Source organism: Festucalex cinctus, chromosome 20 (genome assembly GCF_051991245.1).
Source record: "Festucalex cinctus isolate MCC-2025b chromosome 20, RoL_Fcin_1.0, whole genome shotgun sequence".
NCBI lineage: Eukaryota > Metazoa > Chordata > Actinopteri > Syngnathiformes > Syngnathidae > Festucalex > Festucalex cinctus.
In genome coordinates, this window is record NC_135430.1 from 7,578,489 (window position 1) to 7,605,459 (window position 26,971).

Sequence of the window (26,971 nt, forward strand, 5' to 3'; positions counted from 1 at the left end):
AAATATTTTCGAGAGTGTAATTAAGAATAAACAACTTAAAAATAAATGTGGTTGTACAATTGTGCACACCCGCCTATAACAGGTGATGTGGCAGTTTTCAATCACGTTCAATGGGAGCCGGGGCGCACCTGTGCTTATTAACTCATTTGCTCCCAAAAACGTATAAATATATTTTTTAATTAATTAATTTTTCAATTAAAAAATAAATGTTTTAAGTGTCCCAAAGACATAATTATACGTTTTTTTGTGTGTGTTTTTTTCAGAAATTGTAGTTATTACACAAACAGCCAACAGGTGGCAGCTGAGTATAAGAGATCAACCAGGGCCATGTTGAAAAAAAAGCTCGGTTACTCACAATTCTAAATAGATTTGTGAAAAATTATGGAACTTAGCTTTATTCTAATGCTAATTGCTGCAAAACGGAAACAGATAGAAATATACTTTTTTCCTGATGAAAGAAGAGACTTGAATCTTTCTTTTGGTATGTTTTTATAGCAATAGAACACAATATTCTGTGGGCCTTGCAAAATCAGTCAAAATCCAGTAAAACAGCCGGGAGCGAACTGGATTGCTTCTGTGAAAATGGCTGGGAGTGAATGAGTTAAATGTAAATATAGTTCAGATGTCATTATTAAAAGCTATCAACCAGGAGAAAACTTTAATAATAAAATGATGACTCATGATTATTTGTATTTTAATTACTAATTAATTTTATTTTATTATTTACAACAAATCACTTTTTCATGACATAGTAAATTTAAAAAATGTATTTTAATTAATCAATTGAGGAAATCGTTATAAATAATAAAAAAAATACTATATTGAAAATGGATCAAAAACACACATGCTACTTCTCTGAGCATGTGTACAATCCAGACTCTGTCCATTTTTTTCCCTCTTCCATTTTCACTCGCTGTGTGTCCCGCAAAGCGAACCACTTTCCTTATAATTTGAGCGTGTGATGATTGACGGACCGACATGTGCGTGAAGGTCTCCCAGCGAAGTCGGGGAAAGGCGGCACAAACCTGATATTAACTCCAAATGTTTACCTCCAAACTTAATCACAGCTTTGCTTTAAGGCCGCGGGATTTGGGGCCCCTTCCGCAGGCTTGTTTCTCATCTATTTTTAAACTTTGGGGGTGGATTATGGGATATCCCTCTCACAGGGCTATGTTGCTTCAAATGTACTTGGAGCTGACTGGTTTGCGTGCAGTTCTACTACTTATTTCTACTTTTCTGCCATTTTAAATTGTTAGCTTGAGTGTAGATTTAGCGTACTTCCAGAATTGTTTTAATGTAGTTCAAAGCTAGCTTTTGTGTACATCCTCTATAATCTGCAGTTCTATCGTCATGTTGTTCTATGTAGTTGTAGTTAAGTTGTGAGGAGGCCTGGCTTACGCCAAGCGTGCCTCAGCGGTGAGCTCAGACATCGTACAGGCGAGCTGGCATAATAAAAGGTGTCAGCGTCGGGCTTCATATGTTCCACATTATAAGCGGCAGACCTCTGCAGGCCGCGCGCTCGCTCCGCCCCGCAGCGCCTCGACGATCCGTCAGAGGCTCTTTGTGTGCTCGCTGCCCGCCGTCGCTCAACCCATGACCGAAAACTCCACCACGAGCCGACTTGACAACGACAGACCACGGATGGAAATTGTTTATGAGAAACTGATGGAGATTTATGAGCGGTTGCACGGTTCGGTGACGCTCCTTTTTTTTTGGGGGGGGGGTTGAAATGAGCAGTGTTCTTACGTAAGCAATTTTTTTGTTAATGTACTTATGTTTGCATATAGAAGTTAAATAAAAGAGTATATATATATATATATATATATATATATATATATATATATATATATATATATATATATATATATATATATATATATATATATATATATATATATTAGGGATGTAACGCGATTAGGGTAATATCGTGATTATGAATTATAGTGATATTAAAACCATTAAGCCACAAGATCCTCGTCGTCATGTTCACAATAAAAAGGAACACATCTGTTAAAAAAAGTCAGGTTGGTTTACATTTGTGCAGTTCTAGCACCCTCTAGTGGCTAGTTCAGTAGTGCAATTTAATTTTCATTTGGGATGTTTTGGCCTTCTATGTTTAAAATCTATGCTAATTGTCAGATGAAGGGGGAACCTAATTTGCTTGTGAAGTGATCAATGTGTGCTTGCATTACCAAGTAATTGCCTCAATATTGTTATTAGAGATTGGAGGTGGTTTATATGCATTCCTGTTATGTACAAAAGAACAATATTGTGTTTTTTTGTTTTAGTATGAGCTCTTTTTTTTCTGACAATATTGTGATCATTTTTTAAATTAGTTTAATTTTAAATTTGAAATTTTAAATTTAATTAGTTCATATCGTGATATCGTATTGTGATGTTTGGATGTTTGGATATCGTTACATGCCTAATATATATATATATAAATATATATATATATATATATATATATATATATATATATATATATATATGTATATATATATATATATATATATATATATATATATATATATATATATATATATATGTATATATATATATATATATATATATATATATATATATATATATATATATATATATATATATATATATATATATATAAACTACTAAATGCTATTTTTGGAATATAAAAGATGTGACTTGACACGATAAAGATGGGGTAAGACTGCTTCAAAGCACACCTTTTTAACATATTTGAACTAAGAAAAATTTGCAAGTATAAAATGCTATAGAAATACGTGATGACAATGGAATTGAAAAATAAAAAATGATATATTTCAAAGTGGGCTTGATCCTCTTCTTCTTTTGACAGCATTCAAGTGTCCAATAAAGGACGAGGCAATTAGCGTCCCGCTTTGAATGGAGGGGAACTTACAGTATATTTCGGTGTGTGGAAATTAATGAGCCTCGTCAAAGTTTGCCTCTAATTGCCTTTTCATTAAGACCCACTTGTAATCGTGTCTTAATGACTTGGGTAAAAAAAAAAAAAAAAAAAGATTTTTAAAAAAAGAAACTGTGCTACTGCACAAAGTGACATCAGGGTCATTAGGAGGAAACATTTGGATGATGATGAAACGTCTTGATCAAAACCACACTTTCAGCTTTTGGACTCAAACTAGCCCCTCCCCCTACCTAAGCTCCCCCTTCCCTCGGCTGTATCAGCGGCCTTAAATGTCCTTCCTTTTGAATATCCACAAGAGCGGCTGTAATTTAGCCCTCAAGTAAACACCGAGGAGTCCCCACAGGAAGCTGCTGAGATGGATGGCAGGATGGATCCAGAATCCCCTCCCGCCACCACTCCACCCCCCCTTGAGAGTGTACATACCCCCTCGGTGACACGCGGCTGTTTGCCTCACTAATGGAAGGTCGCGCTGGCGTGAATGAGGCAGCCGGCAGCTCTGTTTAGACAGAGCTCGCCTTAAGTAAACTTGGGAGCCCGACTTACATAAACCACACCAGCCACAGCGACAGGACGGAAGGAGGAAGAAATACTTTTAGGAATTCTGGGTAATGCAGTCCTTTAACAAAATTAGGCTTTGAAACGAGGTCTTAAAGTGGGGTTTCAAACAAGCTTTTGGGTTTCTCGTTAAGATTTCGAATGAGTTTTTCTTCAAACCAGGATTAAGATTTGAAAGATACTTTCAAGCCTGTTATGTTCTGAGATTGGATCCCAAAAGCGCAGACACAAATAAGAGTTTAACACTTTATTCGCATAACATCAAGAGACACGGAACTATCTTGACTTGACCAGAAACAACGAGAAGGAATTGTTGAGAAGACAATTATCTGATTGGCTGTTGACCAGAGAAAGAGATTAAAGACTCTTGACATCACATAGCTCCTGACATCACATAGCTTAAGACCAGTTGAAACTAGATGCCGGTTACATCAGTTCAAAACAGACTCGTGACCTCACGGTCATGACCCAAACATAACACTTGTATGACCCAAACATAACCCTGTCACGACCCGCTCATGACAGTATTAGGGTTGTTTCAAATTGATGCTAGAAAAGTTTAGGGGATCACAATTAGGGTTTCACTGTCGACCAAAATAGGGCCCAATAGTTTCAAGCCTGGGTCAAGGTTTCAAATGAGGTTTTCAGGTCGGGTTCAGAATTTTGAAGTAGGGTCTGCAGTTAAAGTTATGGGTTCAAATTCATGCTGCAAAACGGGGTTAGATTTTTCAAACTTCGGTTTCAAGTCAGGGTTCCAAATTAAGACAAGGTTAACGTTTTAAGTCGTGGTTTTGAAGGTTTCCAAATTAAGTTTCAGGCCAGGATATGGGTTTTAAAGTTCAGCTTATTGGAGAAAGTCTTCCTAGTCGATTGCTTATTTCTGTCCCAATACTTTTGTCGGTGTGGGGTAGATGCAGACCGCCTCCTCTTTTGAGTGATGCGGGCTCTCATTAAACATGAGGCGCGATGAGGTAAACCAACCTGAGTGCTCCTCCTCCGCCCTCCTCGTCCTTATAAAGCGCCGCTTGTTGAGCTGTCGGCCACCTGCCATGGCGCCGCATGGCGCCAGATGTTTCCCCCGGCCAACAAAATGAAAAATCGGCGCAAAAATTATATATTAAAAAAAAAAAAACACACAAGCGTACAGATCGCATCAGAGTGCCGCTGCGTGAAGGTATGCAGATGTTGACACATGTTTTGCCTCGGGGTGCTAAAGCTTGGCAACATTAAACCCACACGTGTGTGCGTGTTTGTGCGTGCGTCTGCGTGTGCGCGTGTGTGAGTGAATGAATCTGTGTGTGTTTTATGCAAAAGTGGAATGTCATGATTTGTTGTTGCTGTTGAACGCCGTCCAAGTTTGACAAGTGGAGCTGCCTGCTGATTCAGAGGCTCGTCCCAGCTTGTCCGTCAGTCCACGCACACGTGCACGCTTTTCAACACGGCGAGTGCAAGTGCAGGTTAGGGAATTGTGCCTTTGTCTTTGCTACAATGTGGGGCCTATACATGCTTTGTTTTTCCAGGTTTAACTACCATTGTGGGGACCGACTTGAAATTGTGCGGACGTTTGTGGTGCTCCCCACAAGTTCAGACCTCTTTTTGAAGGTCAAGACTTGGTTTTAGAGTTTAGGTTTGAATTGGGTTATGGTTGAGGTTAGGGTGTGTGCGTGTGTGTGTGTGTGTAATAGGAAAAAAAGAAAGTGTCGTTTGACTCCGTTGAAGAGCTTTTCTCTGTGTAGTGTGTTTGAAGGAGGGCCCTAATCGGAGCCGCCTGCCGTCCACGCTTGGCTGCATTTTTGGAAAATTGGCATTTTTGCGTGAATGTTGCGTTACAATGAAAGTGTCTTGAAGGTTACTAAAAACAGTTGGAATCAGAATTAACCACATTAACAAGCTTTTTCTCCAAATTTTCTGGAACGTTTTTTTTTGGTTTGGTGTCAAAACGCCACCTGTTGCTGAGGCATCCATTAAGTATCCATTGTTGTTGTTTTTTTTTTTTCAGCTGCCCCACAGTTCTTCCCAGCCTTTCACCCTCCTGTGCCCATCGACGACAGACATGCGCAGGGTCGCTACATCTACGAGCCTTCGCCTGTGCCGCCTCTCCACGTGTAAGTAGCTACAGTACAGTCAAACATACTCCATCGCCAATGATAACCTTCCACAAACACCAGCAGGAAGTGAAAAAAGCACCACGATATAGACACATCTTGCAAAAATAGTTAAAAAAATATTTTTGAATATATTTACCCTTCTTACAAGCTTTAAAGACATTGTTTATGAGCAGTTTATGTTTTACTCCCAGTAGAAGTTTGATGTTATATGCTATCACATGACTTGTAAACAACAGCTACATTAACGCACTTGTGGCAGCAACATATACAAAAATACCATAAAACAACGACAATTACTGGATCTTATTTGAAGACATTCTCAGCACACCAGTTGGGTAAAAAAATAACCCAAATTGGTTATTTTTCTAAAGCAAAAAGTTGGGTCAAATGAATAAGCCACAAAACAACCAATTTTTTGGGGTGACCGACAAAAAATTTTTTGGGTTATTTATTTGAACTATAAAGTTGGGGTCAAAGGAATAATCCAAAAAAAAAAACCCATTTTGGGGGGACCAACTCAACATTTTGGGTTATTTATTTTAAGTAAAAAGTTGGGTCAAATGAATAACCCAAAAGAAGAACCCATTTCTGGGGATGTACCCAACATTTTGGATTATTTATAAACTAAAAAAAATTGGGTCAAATGTATAACCCAAAAAAACAACTCAATTTTTTGGGACCGGACCAGCTCTTTGGGTTATGCGTGTAAACCAAAAAGCTGGGTCAAAAGGATGGGTGTTTGGTTGTTTTGTGGTCTATTTATTTGGACAAAAAAAAATAAAATAAAAAAAATTTTACAAAGCAATGTTGTTTTGTTTTGTATGGTATTCATTTCACCCAACGTTTTGGTTTCATAAATAACCGAAAACGTTGGGTCGATCCCCTTCTGACCCAATTTAGGTTATTTTTTGATCTTCTTCTTGTTATGAATTACAAGTTGAGCTCATTGCTGCACGGCAGTTTTGCTACTCCACAACTTGCCTGTATACCGCGAAACCCTTCAAAACAGTTATTTAAAAAATCTGCCAAATAGCAAAGAACACTGTACATTCACACACACACATAGGCCCTTAACTTAATGGCGGTAGGGAAGGCACTCACAAGCTTGCTCATACCTCTCGGGTGCCTCCGGGATCAAAGGGCAGCGGCGAGTACACGCGCAACACCATCCGCGCGTCAAACACGCACAAATGAACATGTGTCAGGGAAGGCGCGGGACCCCCTGGAGCATGTGATCCTCATAAGAGCAGCTCATCAAGTGCGACCGCTCAAACACACAAACGTGAACGCGCACGCTCCTGACACATGCGCTCGCCGCTCCCCTCGCCGCTCCTCGCTCACATGACCATAAGCTGGCAAACATAAATTCAGGTAAATATGCCGTGTCATGCCTCAGGAGAGCCAAGCAGGGCCTTGAAATCCGATCCCGACTCCTCCTCCCCTCACCACTTCACATTTAAAACATTTTCAATAGTGTTCCTAAAAAAGAAACCATGCAAAATGATCTTGTCATCGTATTTTTTTAACGTTACCTTGTTCACCTCCATTTGGCTAAAACAAATGATACGGTGAAGCGTTCCGTGCCTCTGCTACGAAACACAATTGAGTTTCTTCATCACATGAAACCATCCGTTCGTTAATATATTCTCATTTTTATTGTTAGTACTGGAATAACATTCTATTTTGTTTTTCAAAAACAAAATGCATATTTTTTTCAAGAACATAGTCATATTTTGTTGTTGAACAACATTTTTTTTTGAGTGACAAAAAAGTCATAATATTACAAGACTGCTGTGGCATTTTTGAAATTTAGCAAAAAAAAAAAAAAGACTTTCTGATATCGTTAAACTTTACCATTCATAAGATGATCTTCCAATTTTATTTTGCTTTTTAACCTAACAAATATATTCTTGTTTGAAACATCGATTGAAAGAAGTTTTTTTTTCTTGAAAAAAATCCGACTTCATTCTCAAAGCAACTTTTTTCTCAAAAAATATGAACTTTGTTAGCCTCATAGCGTAGTTGCCTAAGCCATATTTGAATGTTTTTGTAAAACAAGAAAAAAAAAAAAATGTAAGAGTACATTGTCGTTTTTTTTTTTTTGTTTTTTTTTTTTTTTGATAACAGTCACTTAAAAATGCAATTATGCTATTTGGCTAATAATTTGTTAGCCTCACATTACAACTTTTTTTCTCCTTGAAAGTATTTATATTTTCTGATTCTTATGGAATTTAGGGGTAGGCACATGGGTAATTATTATTTAAAGGGATACTTCACTTATTTAGCCCATTATAGGAATAAAAAGTTAATATTTTGTCTACAATTAATTTGATACTTTCATTATTTTTCACATACAATTAGTAACTTTAAAAACACATTTTGCAACTTGCTGTCGACTGAAAATGATATCGCAAGGGCTCAGGTAACCAATCACAGCTCACCTGTTTTCTAGGTTTGGTCATGTGACATTCACAAGCTGAGCTGTGATTGGTTACCTGAGCCCCTGTGATATCATTTTCAATCGACAGCAAGTTGCAAAATGTGTTTTTAAAGGTGCTAATTGAACGTGAAAAATAATGAAAATATCAAATTTATTATAGGCAAAACCTTAATGTTTGACTGCCAAAAATGGCTAAATAAGTACAGCATCCCTTTAATTTAAATTAGTCCGTTTGATGTCAAGCCCTGATTTATGAAAAGTCTTGCATCCCCAAACACAGTGTTTTGAAAACCTAACTGAGCATTTTTTTTGGACAGTCTGGACTATTAAAGTCCCATTCTCCCCCTCACACCTTTCATCACATGTTTCCGCACCCCCTCTGGAACACGGCGTCATTTGTATTCCCCGTGTCGGCACGCCTCGCCGTCCTTGCGGCGTTTGTTGGGACACGGAGGAAGCGATCAGCGCGCGACGAGGACAAATTGGACGGGGCAGCTACTTGGGCCGCATTAGGTTTGATATTCCTCATCATTATCAGCTCCCCCCCCCTTTTTTTTCCTCATCCTCCTCCTTCTCTTCACGCCGTCATATCTCCCCCTCGCCGCCGTGCCTCTACGCGTAATGAATTTTTTATGCACCCTCCTCCGCCGGCCCATCCCACCTCTCTGCTGATTGATGCCCCGTGTCAGCGCAAACAAAATGGCAAATATAATTTTGCATTTAGCTTATGCGGAGATAATGGGGCGAACACGCGCCGGCAAACACGGCCGCGAACAAACAGGCCGGCTGGCTTGTTATCCGTCAGTGGCGGAGAAGGATGGCGAGCGGGAATTGAATTAGGTGGGGGGGACAAGTTCTCGAGAGTTATCTGCGCCGCTACTACGGTGCAAGCTTTAATACCACACTTTTCTTCTTCCTTGTTAGAAGTCTTGTACGCTTTAGTTGTCCCTCAGTCTTGAGTCTTCCGTCTTAGCAAGGACATTTTGTTGCGGTGAGGGGCGAGCTCGTAAGATGCTAGGTTGTCCCAAAAGTCACTAGAAGTTCCGTTTTGAGGATCATTAGCTTTTAGCCGCTTCGACTTTGCCGTTTTTGCAAGTGTTTCATTTCTGACATTGCAGTCATGTTGCAAATGTGCTGATTGGCGCAACTTTTTTCACTCTTAAGCGTCATTTTGAGAAGGTCACACCAGTATGATTTCTGCATTTCATGACGTTTGTCCTAAACAGAAGAGTAAATTATTTTGAGTCAATTTGACTCAATTTAGAGTGGGACCAAACTGACTCCGTTCTAAGTAATATTTACACTTGGAAAAGAATAAAATAAAGAATTGGAAAAAAATAAAAATGATTCAAAGTAGGGCGGCACGGTGTTGTGTGGTTAGCACGTCCGCCTCCCAGTTCTGAGGACTCGGGTTCGAGTCCAGGCTCCAGCCTTCCTGGGTGGAGTTTGCATGTTCTCCCCGTGCCCGCGTGGGTCTTCTCCAGGTACTCCGGTCTCCTCCCACATCCCAAAGACATGCATGGCAGGTTAATTGGGCGCTCGGAATTGTCCCTAGGTGTGCTTGTGAGTGTTTATGGTTGTTCGTCTCTGTGTGCCCTACGATTGGGCGAAAATCATGGTTACATTCACTAATTGACTCGCAGCTATTTTGACTGAAGCAACCCCCTCCGCTCCCAACTGTTTTACTGGATTTTGACTGATTTTGCAAGGTCCACAGAATATTGTCTTCTATTGCTATAAAAACGTGGAACCTACCAAAAGAAAGATTAGTCTCTTTTTTTCATCAAGAAAAAAAGTATATTTGTTTTTATTTTGCAGAAATTGGCATTACAATATAGCAAAGTTTCATCATTATTCGCAATCCTGTTCAAAACACTGGCAAAAAGAGCTTGTTGCAACATGGCCCTGGCTGATCTCTTATACTCTGCTGCCACCTGCTGGCCGTTTTTTTGTAATAACTAAATTGATTTAAGTGACCTCATCAGGTCAGAAGCTGCATCAAAGCCTTCTAGCATAAAATTCGTATAAATACGTTTTGGGGAGAGAAGGACAAAGTATTAAAAAACATATTTACATGTTTTGGGGTTTGAATGAATTAATCTATAATATTTGTCCATGAAATCCTTTATGAGTGTGATGCGGAAAAACGTGTTCGGATGAATCTTGTCAAAAGTCTTCTTGTAAAAGTGAAAGCACCAGAAGAAACTCATGTTTCGACTTGCTGTCGAGGAAATTCCCAAGCGCTCCAAAACTTTTTGTGTTTTTGAAGCAAGACGCTCATCTTTTTCCGCTTCCTTCCTTCCTTTTCTCGCTGGGTTCTTCTTCCACCTGATGCCACTTTCTGCTTTCACTTTCACACATCCGAGCAACTAATCAAATCCCCAAATTTCAGATGGATGCAGTGATGCATTCTGGGATGCGCGGTGTGGCTGGAGGACAGACTCATGGAGAAATATGGCATTGTTTGAAACAAAGTTCTCCTCGGTGAGAAGAATTCATCGTTATTAGCGCCGCGCGAACTGTGGCTAAGTACACAAGGCGCTATTATTGCAGTACTTCCCCATGCAGCCTCTCATTATGGGCTGTAATTACACTTGGGTCGTACCCTGCGGCGCTTCCATCAATCCAGCCCGGCTTTCCCCCTTTTTTTTTTTTTTTTTAACACCAAGGCCTCTGCAAAACACGCCGCGCTTGTTTTCTCATCCGCCCGCGCGTACGCAGCAACGCAATCACATCCTATTAGCGTGACGGCCTAATTGAAACATGTTTATTTATGGCCGCTGCTCTGGGACGACGAGGCGCGGCCGTTAGCGGCGCGGGGCGAACGGGCTCCGGCGTTATGAGGCGGGCGGAATTGAATTAAAAGCTCATAAAATGAAATATGCTCCGTATTAGCTGTTTGACACTTAATTTGCCTTCAAATGAGCGGAGGAAATCACAAATTAACTGTCCTTTGTTTTTTCGGCTCCTTCCCCGAAACGCCTTCCTTACCTCAACTCTCAACGCCGCTATTAGGCCAGGGGGGGAGCGCAATTACAGGCACAGGCTAATCGTTTACTTTATGAATTTCTGAAGGGGTGGTGGTAAAAAATACACCATTGAATATTAAAGCCCAAGGCTTGGAAAGGGTGGTGGGTGGGGTACTGGTTGACAACCTTTGAGTTTAACATTCTAAGCCAGTGGCTCTTAAACTTGTTGGAGGTACTGAACTAGAGCTGTCGAAATTAATCGATTAATTGACAGGTAATCGATTACCAAAGTAATCAACAACTATTTTAATAATCGAGTCATAGCTTGGAGCCATTTTTTTATTAAATTAAAAATGGTCCAAATCCTCTGATTTCAGAATATCAACAGCAATTGTTGAATGATTTCTGTAGTCCTTGTGAACCAGTAACGTAGTACATTCATTTATTAATCCACCCCGCCCCCCTTTTTTTTTTAAACTCATTTGCTCCCAAAAACGTATAAATACGTTCTATTTTAAATATCACCATGCTCCCAAAGACGTATCTATACGTTTTTTTTGGTTTTTTGTTTTTGTTTGTTTTCTTATGCTAGAGCATAAAGAAGGCTTTGATGCAGCCTCTGACCTGAAGAGAATGCTTGAAGTAATGGTAGTTATTACAAAAACGGCCAGTAGGTGGCAGCAGAGTATAAGAGATCAACCAGGGCCACGTTTTTACCCACAAATCAAAGAAAATTTGTGAATACTGAATAATGATGAAACTTAGCTATATTCTAATGCTAATTGCTGCAAAACTTAAACTGATAGAAATATACTTTTTTTTCCTGATGAAAGAAGAGACCCATTTTTTTATTTTTTTATTTTTTTTATAGCAATAGAACACAATATTCTGTGGGCCTTGCAAAATCAGTCAAAATCCAGTAAAACAGCCGGGAAGCGAAGGGGGTTGCTTCAGTGAAAATGGCTGCAAATGAATGAGTTTTAATCCCTCTACGAATACAAAGTACGAAAACACCAACCACTAATCAAGAGAAAAATGCTTTTGTGATACATTTTAATGCAAAATGAAAAATGAATCTGATTAGGCGATTAATTGGTTGAATAATGGATAGATTAATTGATTCTAAAACTATACGATGGTAACAGCATTTACCCTGAAACCCACCAGTTTCCTATGCGCCTTCACCAAACCCTTCATTAAAATGTTGCCATGGTCAAAAAAAGCTGAGCTGAACTGAAGCGTATCACTTTTTTTTGGCGCTGTGTTGAGGCGCCAAAGACAAACAGTCGCTCCAGTCAACTGGACCGTAGCAACTCTTTTGCAACAAGCGGTAGCTTCCTGCTAAAATAAACATGTTAACAGCTGAAGAGCCCGGCCATCGGCGGGGGTCCCTCTGCGGCCTGCCATTGCCTTTGTGCCGGGGGGCGCGAGAGGTCCTGCAGCCCGGGGGCGCTCCTTTTTATTGGCCGACGGTAAACACGACCAAGCTTCAGCGCCGTCGCCTATAGCGACCGCTCGCAACAATCGCAACTATTCGCGCACAGTCAATGATCGGCATCGGCCCTCACTCAGCTGCGGGGGGGGTCGGGGTGGGGGGGATATATGGCGGTCCCCTTGGACTCTTGTTGTAAGGACAGCAACAACAAAAGCTTCTTATTGACTCATGAGTTGCCTTTTGACCCAATGTGGATTTAGGAGATGATTACTCCAAATGAGTCAATTAAAGCAAGGTTCTCAAATTGAGGGTTCGCGAACCCGGAGCTTGAGGCTCTGCAAAACGATTTGTTATAAATTGGGATGTGGGAGTATTTATTTATTTGTAAAAGTGAATACTATGTCCTACTTTGGGCAAATTAAAAGTTATTCAGGTGATATCACATAAACATGACATTACAGACAATTAATATCATTTTTTTTTAAGATCAAAAAGTGTAGGTTTTAAAAAAAAAAAAAAAAATTAATTGAATAAAAGTGTAATATTGGGCATAATATGAGAATTAAGTTGAATTGTTGAAATTCACCCGTTCAACTAAAACTTTCATGCCTGGTTCAAATTTGGCATTAAAATCATAATACAGTCAGTATTGCTGCTTCATCTCAGACTTATTTTAATATTATATTTTATTACTATATTATATAATTATTATATGATTATATTTATTTTTATTTTCGTGCTTGACTCATTCAGCTATTTTCAGCAGTAAAACAAAATCATATTTTGTCTATAATTAATTTGATAACTTCATTATTTCTCATGTACAATTAATACCTTTCAAAACTATTTTTTTTCCACTTGCTGTCGATTGAAGATGACATCACCTGTACTGAGGAAGTAGGTAAAAACCAATCATGGCTCAAGTCAGAGTCATGATTGGTCTTTACCTACTTCCTCAGCATAGGTGATGTCATCTTCAGTCGACAGCAAGTTATTAATTCTGGACAAAATATGAACTTTTTACTGCTGAAAATGTCTCAATGAGTCAAGTATCCCTTTATGAATTTTATTAGCCTGAAAGCCTAAGTCGTAGGTATAAACTATGTTGGGGAAAAAAAGCATGCACAGTGGTAATTTACTGTTTTGATAACTGTACGTTAAAAATGACTTGGTCAGTTCAGCTAATTGGCTAAAAATTTATCTTTTTGTAAAATTTTTTATGAGCAAATTTTTACTTCAGCCATAAGGGAGCAAAGATGGCAGTTCTGTTTAATTGCTGTTCGATTATTCGAGCGTCTTTAGAACAAATTCGCCCTGGACACGGAAAGTTCCCGAAAAGGCCCTGAATTCAAGAGCTTGCAATACAAATATACTGCAGCAGCAATGAATTCTATCCACTGTGTCAAGAAGAAGATATATATATTTTGTTGGTGCTGATGGAGTCCGAAAAAGGAAGTTATTTTCTGCATGTCTGGATGGCGAGGGCGTGTGCTTTTGATTTCATTCGGGAGTGCGTGTTTGTTCAGCTGCGGGAGGTTTTCATGCACGCACACGCTGCGGAGAGGCCAGCAAAGACTGGACGGAATTTAAAGCACAGTAAGGAATGATTGTTTTGGTTGGCTTTTTACCCGTAAGGTTCCGCCTGCCGTTGTAAGCAAGTAAATGTTTGATTTATATTGCACAACACGCAATTACAAAACATGCAAAATTGAGGCGGATAGGTTAGCATTGACAAACATATTGATAACGCAGACAAGGAGGCAAACAAGACACCAACAGAAATCAGCTGGAATAAAATATAAATAAAATCAAATTAGTTGTCAGTAGGAGTGTGACGATGTTTCGATATCGTGACAAATCATCATACTTTGTCTCCTGATAGATTATCGGTACGTCTACGCAAGTATGGTGATATTTGTAGTTAATATACAACCACTATAACCATTGTTCATGACTTATTGAGCAATTACTTGGCGGGCCACAAGAGGGAGCGCCTCATAAGAGTGGTGGGGAAATGGACGGGAACTCTTCAGGCAAAAAAAAAGACTCATTAGTTTATTATTATTATTATTATTATTATTATTATTATTATCCATCCATCCATCCATTTTCTTGACCGCTTATTCCTCACAAGGGTCGCGGGGGCTGCTGGCGCCTATCTCAGCTGGCTCTGGGCAGTAGGCGGGGGACACCCTGGACTGGTTGCCAACCAATCGCAGGGCACACAGAGACGAACAACCATCCACACTCACACCTAGGGACAATTCGGAGCGCCCAATTAACCTGCCATGCATGTCTTTGGAATGTGGGAGGAGACCGGAGTACCCGGAGAAGACCCACGCGGGCACGGGGAGAACATGCAAACTCCACCCAGGAAGGTCCGAGCCTGGACTCGAACCGGAGACCTCAGAACTGGGAAGCGGACGTGCTAACCACTCGACTACCGTGCCGCCCCATTATTATTATTATTATTATTATTATTATTATAATTATATGATTAGTTTGATCGTAGATTATCGTTGATTTATTGCTTGACCAATATATCAATAATCGCGGTATCATCATACCGTGAAATCGTCATTATCGTGACCCTGTACCGCATATTGTATCGTGAGGTACCCAGAGGTTCCCACCCCTATATTGTGAGTAACTCGTAAACTACCTTTTAGGCTTCTCACGAACGTCTGGACACCCCCGATTGTAGAAGCTAAGCAGAGCTAAGCTAAAAGTGGCAATTTTTCAGCTAAGCTTAAACGGAAATTATTTTGTTACTCTTCCCCCTCTGCAGTGATTTGGAACGATATAAGTATTTGTAAGCCGGTGTGTCCTCGATATCATTTGGAACGACTCGTAACAGCTAATGCTAATGCTAAGCTATGCTAATACAGGTCCATATTGTTGCTACCGGAGTGACACTGTTGTCAAGAAGCTGTGAATTTGCATCAAATCTACATTCCACCAGAATGCATGTTTGCCACAAGTTTTATTCCAAACTTACACACGCAACGTCCTCTCTTGTGTGTGCGTTTTTCAAGGGTGTGCGCCCTGTTTTGTTATTTACATAAACTGTTGTCAGAGCTCCCAATCTGCACACGGAGGAGCGGCGCGGCGCTTAGCATAAAGAGTGCAGCCTTATCTCAAATACCCCCCCCCCCCCCAACCCCATCCAGATGGGACGAGGCCGAGCGTGTGCACACGCACACACATGCATGCATGGTGGAAAACAATAGAAAGACAAAGGGCCCTTGTGTAGTTTTTGTTGTAAAGAGAGAATGCGTGCACATGTGTGTGTGTTTTTAAGTATTTGCTTACATTTGTGTGTTTGGGTTGCGTGCGCACTTTTTTTTTTCCACACAACTGCATGATGCGTTTGTGTTACTTGGAACTAAGAAGTATTAGGGCCACACTGGAAAAAAAAAATGGGAGAAAAAGTCAAAAAGTTAGAAGTAAAAAAAAAAGTTACCTCACATAAAAAAAAGTTGGAATATTCTGAGAATGAAATATTACTGAAATATTATAAATATTGAAATTATATTATTATAAATATATTAGAAAATTATTATTATTATAAATAATGAAATATTATATTAATATTACTCGAATAATAGTCATTAGTCAATTGAAAACAAACAATATTCCACGACTAAAGTTGTATTATTTGGAGTTGTAAGCATCTTCTTCTGTGTTTCATCATGAAAGCTGCGTGTTGTAGCTGTATGAGCTTTACTCCCCTCTGGTGGCTGGCATGCACACCACAACGAGCAGCACAATCCCCATTTAATTAATGCAGGAAATCATGATGCACAAACGCTTTCATTCTTTATTGAATTATGACATTATTACTGTTGATCTCCGTAAATTTACGGTTCTGCATTTGCGGATTCATTTATTTGCTGATTTTTTTTTTTTTTTAACGGAATCCATCACCACCTATTTGCGGTATTTTTTTTTTTTTAGGGATACCGATTATCGGTGCCGATATTCGTCATTTTGACAAATATTTTTTGAATCTGAAGGCCGATAAAGCTGGTATCTCACAGAGCGGTGAATACTTCCGAACGTAGCAAATTTGGGGATTTCATCAGGAATTGTAAGATATTCACAGACAGTTTTTACTTGTCGTAAACACATTTGGAATATATTCAGACAATTTTTTACTGCAAAGATCTTTTGAAACGTTTTTAACGAACCCAAACAAAAACCCTAAATGAGCTTCATTCGCATGCATTTGTCACTCAGTGAGATGCAGGGAATGTTTCATTTATGGATCTATTTAAATTTCCACTTTATAAAAAATAGGAATTCCCTACATGTTTTAATTTAAAAATAAAAATAAATAAATAAAGAAATGATGTTGAAATTTTATTTAAAAAAATATTTACAGTAGAAATCTTTAAGGGATCTATTTACTATTTACTAATTTTCATTTATTTATTTTTTTAATTTAGCCTAACACGTGCTAATGATTCTGGAAGCTCCCTGCAATTTTTTGTTTTAATTTTTTAAACAAATGTGTCAATATTGTTTAACAAAAAAGAAAAAGCTTTTTTTGTTTTTTTTTCTATTTTGCTGCAAATGAATATTGGCTTGAAATATCAGTTATTGGCCTCCTTGACTACTATTTAATCTGTATCGGTATCGACCTTGAAAAAAACATATCTCTAATTTTTTCTTAGCCTTACGTTTATTAATATTTTTTTCTTTGCAGATTTTTTGCTCTTTACGGCATAACATCATGATTTTATTGTGTGAAAATAATATTATTGTTCGCACTCTTGTAAAATAACAGTTTTTATTTTAAATTTTTGATAATCTGTTTTCACAAGCGTCTTTTTTTTCATAATATTTAGATGATATATGTGAATATGGTTGAGATGGACGATTGGCTCATAAATTACAGCCGTAAGGAAACGCGCGTCTCCTATCTCGTGCGATCATCTCTGTCCAGATAGGGGGCGCTGTCACCGAGACGCCATCCGCTTCTTCATCTTCTTCTTCACTGACTGACCCGGGTCACCTTTCGTCCGCCCACCCCTTTCATCGCCACTTTCCCCACTTCTTGTGGTGTGCTGTGTGTTGGGGGGGTTGGTGGGGGTGGGGTGCGGGTGGGTGGGGGGACAGGCGGTCACGCAGTGGCTCCCTTCATGATTAATGGTGTTTATTCTTGACAGAAGCCTCCCTTTATTTATCTGCATTGCAGGCCGGCTGATACTATCAGTCACCTGAATGAAAAATATTCAGTCATACCAATTTTGCAGTATAATTGAGTAGAGTCACTTCCTTTCACTGTCCTCTTCCTCCTCCTCTTCGTCCTCGCCGACTCTCCGAGCTCTATCTGGCAGCCTTATCGTCCGCCGCGGTAATTTTTCGCGCCGCGTTTGTTTGATATGGAGAGGCTGGCTTGAGCCGCATTTGACATAAAGCCTCTTCAATTTTCGAGCGGAAGGGGAGAAAAAAACTAAATAAAAAAAATACAGAAAGTTATGCGGCGCTGTGTGAAAATGCGGGATTTCCACGGAAAGGAGATAAATATATGGGGCAGATTCAAGCTGCTTTATTATATCTGTTCGTTTTTTGTTTTTTCCCCCTAAATGGGCTGCTGTGTGCACTCCACCGGGATGTTTTTGTTTTATTTGCAGTGAGAGAAAAAGTCAGCATGGTCCGCCTCGCAGGTGTGAGGTTCTGGGTTTGAATCTGGGCTTGTGTAGTTTTTTTTTGCCACCTTCCAAAACAGGTACGTTAGCTTCAGTGAAGTCTAAATTATCCATCAGAGAGAATGTGAGGGAACGCTTGTTTGGAGTGATGTCCGGGTCCGAGTCCAAGTTACTTGGTTATTTTTTATTTTTTATTTTTTATCTGCCCGACCACATCCAAATTGTCTTAAAGGGAGACTTTACTTATTTAGCCATTTTTGGCAGTCAAACATTAATATTTTGCCTATAATAAATTTTATATTTTCATTATTTTTCACGTACAATTAGTAGCTTTAAAAACACATTTTGCAACTTGCTGTCGACTGAAATTGACATCACAAGGGCTCAGGTAACCAATCACAGCTCAGCTTGTGAATGTCACATGACCAAACCTATAAAACAGGTGAGCTGTGATTGGTTACAGGATGACAGAAAGTTGCAAAATGTGTTTTTAAAGGTAGTAATTGTACATGAAAAATAATGAATGTATCAAATTATTGACAAAATATTAACTTTTTACTGCTATAATGGGCTAAATAAGTGAAGTATCCCTTTAATTAGGTCTTGAATTGACGAAAGATGAGACCTTTTTATATGGCCTTAAGTCAAATCAAGAACAATTGCTAAAAATCTTTTTGTCTTATTTAAGTAATTAAGAAAAATTCAAAATCTTTTTCAGCCGATTTCATCAGAAAATCACCTGATCGGCCCCCCATTTCCGATCATGTGATCTTAACAAAATGAAAACAGTATTTATCGATTTCATTCTATGAAATCACAACTTAATGATGGCGATTCGCTTGTGTGGTTTATTCTATTCTTAATCTGTAAATGCTGACTGACATCAAGTATCATTTCGCTACGTTTAATGGGGACGGGGTGCGGGTGGGCGGGCGACATTCATCTCTTGTTTGTAGCGCGTTAGCGGATTAGCGTTTCTTTGCAGCAGTCATTTGTCGCCAGCAATTCACGTTTGAGGTCTCCATTTGCTCTCACCCGTGGAGCACAAAGGAGCTGCGCGTCTGAGCGGACCAGATAACGGGCAGGTGTGCGTGTGCGTGCATGCGTGTGCTCTGGTGTGTGCATGTCACCTGTGCTGCCTTTTTTGTTAACTCCTTCCCGCAACATGGGTTTTTTATCCAATGAACAAACTGTGAACAATCTGCACAATTCTTATCATGTTGTAATGATGACAATGTTAATTTGATAATGTGGGAAATAGTAACAGCCAGTGTAAGAGTAAAACGTGAGCTAGTATGGTTTTATTTTGGAAATAAACTGTTGCTTTGAGATACAAAAAAAAAAAATCTCTAATATTGTACTTGTACTAATAAAACACACAAGAAGCAGCAACACATACAAATGCGACATCAAACAACTTTTACTAGAGTTTAGTTGAGAACCTTCTTGGCCTCTACTTTGTAATTATGCTTCGTCTTCCAGTAGAGCTCAGTTCTGCCCGGCATGTTGTGGCACAAAGTGGCATTACACTCTAAATTCCTTCTTCCCTGCATGCTATAAAAAAAAAAAAAGTGTTCTTCTTGCCCACGTGTGTCGCGCCGAGCGCTCGCTCCCACAACGCAAATGTGGACTTTGCATTAGTCTCATCTGAGGCCTCCAGACCCGACGAGTCCACTCTGGGGGCCACTTAACTGCCAGCGAGGAAGGAGAGTGAGCCAGAGGAAGACTGTCATAAATCCGCTCCTTTTCCGTCCTCTCTCCGGGCAGCGCCGCTCGTTATCGGCTGGAAATTTCACTCCTTTTTACAGCAGCGAAAATGAATTTGCAGCGCATAACGCCGTCCGTCTTATCAGATGTGACGTCCATTACTCCTGATAGCTGTATCGCTTCCTGGCAAAAAAGAAACCCTTGACAATCTTTTTTGAAAGAATAAAAAAATAGTGGAGAACAGTTTATAAAACTTGGTTTAACTTCAACATTTTTTTTATATTTTTAGCAATTATTTATATGAATTAATTAAAATATTACTAATTTTGAAAAGAATAAAAAATAGTGTAAAACAGTGTATACAACTTTTTAATTTCAACATTTTTTATATTTTTAAAAATTTATTTACATGAATTAATTAAAATATTACTATTTTTGAAAGAATAAAAAATAATGTAGAACAGCTTATAAAACCTTTTAACTTAATTTTTTATATTTTTAAAAAATTTATTTACATGAATTAATTAAAATATTACTATTTTTTAAAGAATAAAAAATAGTGTAAAACAGCTTATTAAACTTTAATTTCAACATTTGTTATATTTTTTTAAATTATTTACATGAATTAATTAAAATATTACTATTTTTGAAAGAATAAAAATAATAAAAATAATAAAATAAAAATAAAATAAAAAATAATGAACAGCTTAGAAAACGTTTTAACTTAATTTTTACATTTTTTAAAATTATTTATATGAATTAATTAAAATATTACTTATTTTTGAAAGAATAAAAATAGTGTGGAACAGCTTATAAAACTTTTTTTAACTTCATTTTTTATATTATTAAAAATTATTTATATGAATTAATTAAAATATTACTATTTTTGAAGGAATAAAAAATATTGTAGAACAGCTTGTAAAACGTTTTTATAATTTTAAAAATTATTTATATGAATTAATTAAAATATTACTATTTTTGAAAGAATAAAAAATAATTTAGAACAGCTTATAAAACCTTTTTAACTTCATTTTTTTATATTTTTTAAAAATTATATGAATTAATTAAAATATTAATATTTTTGAAAGAATAAAAAAAACAATGTAGAACAGTTTATGAAACTTTTTTTTTTACTTCAACATTTTTTACATATTTATTTATTAATATGGATTAATTAAAATATTACGTTCATAGTTGTTTAAATTTGACTTTTCGTAGATCAGCAGATATTTTGCATTTTATGAAAAATCGGTGATCGGTTGTGATGTCATAATTTGCCGATTGACATCATTGAACATTATAGCAAAAACAATCTTGTTGACTTTAGGTATGTTTTGTGCAGCCATTGTTCATTAATAATCCAACGTTTTTAACATATACAGTTAGATTTTTTCAGTGTTGAAAGTTTATCAGCATTTTTTGGAACATTTTTAGGGTTTGATTGTTATTATTTTTCCTGATGCTTTTTATTGAGCTTCAATTAGATGCAATTTTTTTCTATTTGTGGGCCAAATGTCGACTGTACAGTAAATAAACAATTTAAATAGTTGTATTGATTGAATTTTGATTGAATTGGTGATCGGTTATCTTTTTTCTTTTTCTTTTTTTTTTTAATTCGCTGCTCGGTGATCGGCTCCAAAATTCTGATCCTGATCGTCAAACCTGCTATCATAATTGCTTGTAGCTATAAAGTACAATGACTAAAACATAATCAACATAATGTGTAAATATATTTTAAATACATACTATCATTCCATAATAAAACATAAATGGATTGAATTTTCCGGCAGCCGTTTAGCAGTTGCGTGCGTAATCCCGTCGCGTCTGCGAAGCGAACGCGATGATGAAATATGAAGGAGCGCCGCTTGACGTTTTATTAGTCCAACAAGATGGATGAAATGGCCGCCGCGAAGTAGGCCGGCCCGCTGGCTCCTTCAGTTTTGCCCGAGCCTGTCCGGCTTCTCCATCCTTCCGCACTAACGGTGGGAAGTGTGTATTAAGAGCACGGTGATGGATTTCACGGCGCAAAAAGCCGACATATTATTCCCGTCTTGTACCTGATGCTTCCCCTTTTGTTCCGACTTTCCCCTCGCTGCTTTTTTTTTTTTCTGCCACTCCCCCCCGACCCCCCTCCGCCCCATGCAGCTCGGATCAATCTGAAGGATTACGCGTCTCCGGCGGCGTGTTTGCGCTGTCTTGCGGCGCGCGCTATTGTTTGTGACGGGGTTCAGACCCGGACCCGCCCGGCGTGATGCGGCGGATTGAAAAGGGAGGGAGCGTGTGGGCTTGAGTCACGGATCCACATCGTTTTTTTTACCCCTCTCACCTGACACTCTTGTGTGTGGGGGTCAGGGCTCGGAGTTTTTCTTTAGCTGCAGGCGCCGGGCGAGCCCCCCTGCGCGGAAGCATCAGACGGCGGGAAAAAGAAAAGATGGATGCGCTTCCTTCCTGTTTTTTTGTTGTGGAGTGGCCGCTAGCCTGGGGCGAGACCGCAGGAAGTCAAAACACTGACAGCTAATTCCACCGCCGCTTATGTTTTCACCTCTCCCTCACCTGGAAACACAACACAACAACAATGCTACTTGCTAAGACTACGGCCAGAAAGTCAAGATATACAGTCAACTCCTTGGGGGTAACTTTAACCAGACATTCCTGCGATATAGAAAAACCATAGAAAAAAAAAACATTCGATGTAGTTTTACCCCTGCCACATGCTTTAAACAGATTTAAAAACACTTTTTTCAAGTATTACATTCTTGCCCGCACAGTTCATACCAAAATGCTTGACCAAAAACATAAAAAATGTCGAAATAATGAAAGTCCATGTTAACATTATTTGGCTAAAAGAATCGGAACAGATGAAAACCCCCGACATAGATATATATGGAGATTTGCGTATACAGTATAAGGGACCCTAAAATTTTTTATATAGTTTTATAGTTTTACCTCTCCCACACATTAACTCATTAAATCACACTTTTTGCATTCCTTAGTATGGAAATTTTTCACTGGCGAGTACGTTAGAATTAGAACTGTCAAACGATTAAATTTTTTAATCAGATTAATCACATCATAGAATTTCGATTAATCATGATGAATCTCTGACATAAAAAGGCTTTTTTTCCCAACATATTTTGCCTGCTAAATTTGAAGCGCACCTGTTACGTGTTAATTTTTTCGCCATTTAATGTTGAGGACGTCTTCAAAAATTTATATCCACTGCACACCTTCACCCTGCTTTTTCTAATCAATTAATTATTTGCATAATTTAAAATGGGAAAAAATTACCTACGACGTATGTAAACATTTATTAAATGCTTTACTTTAATGCATGCAGTTATGTTTATTGCTCAAACTCTAACAGCTACCTTTAACGTAACCATCCACTGTCGACTAAAAAGGATCATCTGCGGTCAAAATGAATAGTGTGATTAATCTGTGGTAATACAATAATTAATGCGATAATTTTTTGTGATTAATTAATTAGTTAACGCTTTAACTTTGACAGCACTAGTTAGACAATCATGTAACGTCACTTCGAGCAAGCCAATTCTCCAAATAAGAGACAAATCGTGCTTGTTTTACTGTAAAACATGCACATAAAACAAAACAGAATTAACCATGGTCTCTTTAAACACCAAATTGTCCAATCAAACCATTTAATTTTGTCTACCAAAAGTCGGCTAGCTTAATGCTAACATGTAATGCTAACAATTGCTACTTCCACTTATACGGAGCAGCAACACATACAAGCAGAGTATACAACAATACTCACCATAAAATATTTTTGAAACAACAACCATAACTGGAGAGCTAGTTAGTTGTTTATAGGGGCCGGGATAAAAAAATTGTTGGGTCGGGTCACGAAGAGCACCCGGCGTAGAAAATGTGCCGAACAAATCATGCGAGTGGTTCTCTGTGGCAAAGTGGCAAGACTGGAAAGTCATTAAAGTGGAACCTTCCATGCGCTGCTTGTAAAAAAACAAATGTGCTCTGTTCCCTGATTCCTTTGATAGTACCAGGGGGGGAAAGCAGGCATTTTGTGTAATTTCTCTTTCATGTTTCCTCAGTAGATTTGTTTTGTTCTTATCGCGCTGACTGGAATGAGCTTTGATTGCAGCGTGGAAAAAGGGCCCAGCGATGGGAACTTCAGAACTAGAATGGAAATCCGTCCAACGTGGACGATCCTTTTTTGAATCGTAAATACGCACTTCCGCCTTATGTTAGCCTTTGGTCACTAAAGATTGCGTTAGTGACTGAAAATTGCTGTAGTATCGTGGCACTTAAAAAAGCATCCAATCAGATTTTCTGTTCTGATTGTGCATTTCATGGGAACGTGTCCCACCTCCAGAAAAATCCCGCCACTTGACGGGACACTGAAAAGAGAATTTGACCCGCCTTCTTCCAGCCAAGGCCTTTGATGTTTGGGATGGGGTGCGCCTCACCCTTTGGGGTCACATATTTGCCCTCGGTGCCTGGCAACTCTCTCCAACCCCCGACCAGGCCACTGAAGGAAGAAATTTAGATGACAGTGAGCCCCCACACACCTGCTGATTAAACCATTCACAGATTTTTGTCAATATAGTTTTTATTTATTTATTTTTTTCAGTATTTTTATTTTATTTGTTGTTGTTATTTTCTGTGGAAAACATTTATTTGAGGTTTGTCCTCATGTCCATGTCATCATTTTTGGGGTTAAAAAAAGTTATATATACCGGAAAGTTCCCACTCAATTGAACCGAAGCAAACCGTTCCACTTTCAAATCAAACCGTACTTGAACCGTTTCGCACCCCACATAAAAAAAAAAAACGTATCGAATTGTCTTTTGAGAGATGCACAGTGCACACATATATATATATATATATATATATATATATATATATATATATATATATATATATATTCGACACCGAATAATCCTGATACGAATTTACAAGTCGATTGTTGCAATTTCTTTACTCAAATTTAGAAAACACTAATCAGTGAACTTGTACACTGTAAGATTTGTATGAAAGTGTACTATTTATTTATTTATTTATTTAATAGTTTGTAATCTGCTTGCTAATGTTTGAACAGCATTGAAATAAAATATTAAGCCTTAATGTTCCATTAATATAACATCTCGATTTGGCCGCCTATTGAATCCATCCGAGAATTGCGCGCTGTAATATCGTGATATATTGCCGTATCGATTTTTAACACCCCAAACTCACTCACAGCTCACAGCATTTTTGGCTCGTCACACAAAGCAAAACAATCGACTAATCAACAAGTCGTAAGTTGAGTGAACAAGCTTGTGTTTCTGGTGCAGCCGTTTGGCGGCAGAGGCACTCCGGCGTGGTTCTCATCCTGTTGTTGCAGACCTCTGCGTCAACACCGGTCCAGTCTGGTTCCAGCGACCGCCAACGCCGCCGCAATGATACCTTCGGTGCCCAAATGAAGCCGTCAAGCGTACGGCAACGAAAAGCGTCCGTGTTGACGTGACCTCGCTTCCCCCAAACAAAAGACGAGTTTCGCTCGGACGACGTGGACAGAAAAAACAAGAAAAAAAGCCTCAAACGTCTCCCGGTGGCGTATTTATACCCTGGCACATGCAGCAGTGGAGCAGGAGTGGGAATAAAAACAACATCCTGTGGCCGCCCCGCGTGTTAACATGCTTCGTCGTTAAAAGACGCCGCTTTGAGCCGCGGGGGGAAGGAAATGGATTCCACATGTGCGTTACTAACTCTTTCCTTGCAACGCCGTCGGCTAGACATCATCGGGGGGCTTCGGTGGTGGTGGGGGGTGCGTAAATCTTTGTGAAGGTGTGGGAAAAAGTGACACGCATTCCCACCGTCACGTCAGATTCACACACGGCATCGGACAGTTCTTTAGGTACGCAATATCATCCTTTTTGGTCGTTGCAAAATTCAGCGTTGTTACCTCCACCTAGGAGACGGTCATCTCTCGACTGCACAGATCCAGAAAAAAAAAAGGGGCTGATCCAAAAACTTCCATTTAATAAGAGGACTCACAGTCATACATTCTTCATCCTCTGTGAAGAATGCCGAATATCAGTGAACTTTCCGGTATATAGGACTTTTTTAACCCCAAAAATTATGACAAATTATGTATTTTGACAAATGAAATTTACGCATTTACGAACATTTAATATGGAAATCACATATAGAATATGTTAAATCTAAGATATCCCAAACTGTAGCTGTTTTACACAAGTTTAAAGAATCGTTGAACAAGGATGCTTTGTTATTGTTATATAATTCATTGATTGTTCCATACCTGACATATTGCATTGAAGTGTGGGGATGTGCTGCCAAAACTTACACCGAACCCATTTTTCTTATACAGAGACGTGCAATCCGTGTCATTCTTGGTTGTGGATACAGAGACCACACAAATACTTTATTTATACAACTAAAGATTTTAAAATGTAATGAATTGATGGAGTTTAACCGTCTTAAAATATTGTATACAGCCCACCATGAAATTCTACCAATTAATATACAAACTAGATTTATAAAAAGGGAAAGTGAGTATAAATTAAGAGGAATATACATTTTCTCTAAACCTAAATACAGAACAAAACAAAAAGAAGAATGTATTTCAACTCAAGGTGTCAGTCTATGGAACAAATTGGATTGTAAAACAAAATCTTCTCAATCTACTTGTATTTTTGAAAAATGTATACAAGCATATTTCCTGAAAAAATATATATCATAAAAGGACATGCAGTTGAATTATTTTTGAATTGTTTGGTAGGATTGTAACACCAAAAGCATCTTGACCGCTTGCTGTCATTCATTTTGTGTTGATTTTTTTTGTGTGTGTGTTGCTCAGGGGCAGACAAGTTTTACTTCTTTCTGTCCCCTTTCATTTCTTTTATTTTAAAGTGTGAAATACATTGATTTGATTGATTGATTGATTGATTGATTGATTGATTGATTGATTGATTGATTGATTGATTGACATGGACAGGAGGACAAACCTCAAATAAATGTTTTCCACTGAAAAAAACAAAAAATAAAACAATATACAAAACCCCCCCGAAAACATTAAAAAACTATATTCAATATAATCAATTAAAGTCTGAATCACCTTAGATTGCAGAGTGCTATCTAAACAATTGTCTGATGAGTATAAAATTAATGTTAGACCTCCGCCATGGCTCACTGATAT

At 38.4% G+C, this 26,971-nt stretch overlaps 1 protein-coding gene across 2 annotated transcripts in view; it reads left to right on the top strand.

The window, feature by feature from the left end:
• gli3 (GLI family zinc finger 3) overlaps positions 1–26,971 on the top strand; it is a 121,261-nt gene that overhangs the window by 58,635 nt on the left and 35,655 nt on the right. For both annotated transcript variants that reach the window (XM_077509205.1, XM_077509204.1), the window contains one exon: positions 5,481–5,586. In XM_077509205.1, coding sequence (XP_077365331.1) covers positions 5,481–5,586 — 106 coding nt within the window. The remainder of the gene's footprint in view (positions 1–5,480; positions 5,587–26,971) is intronic.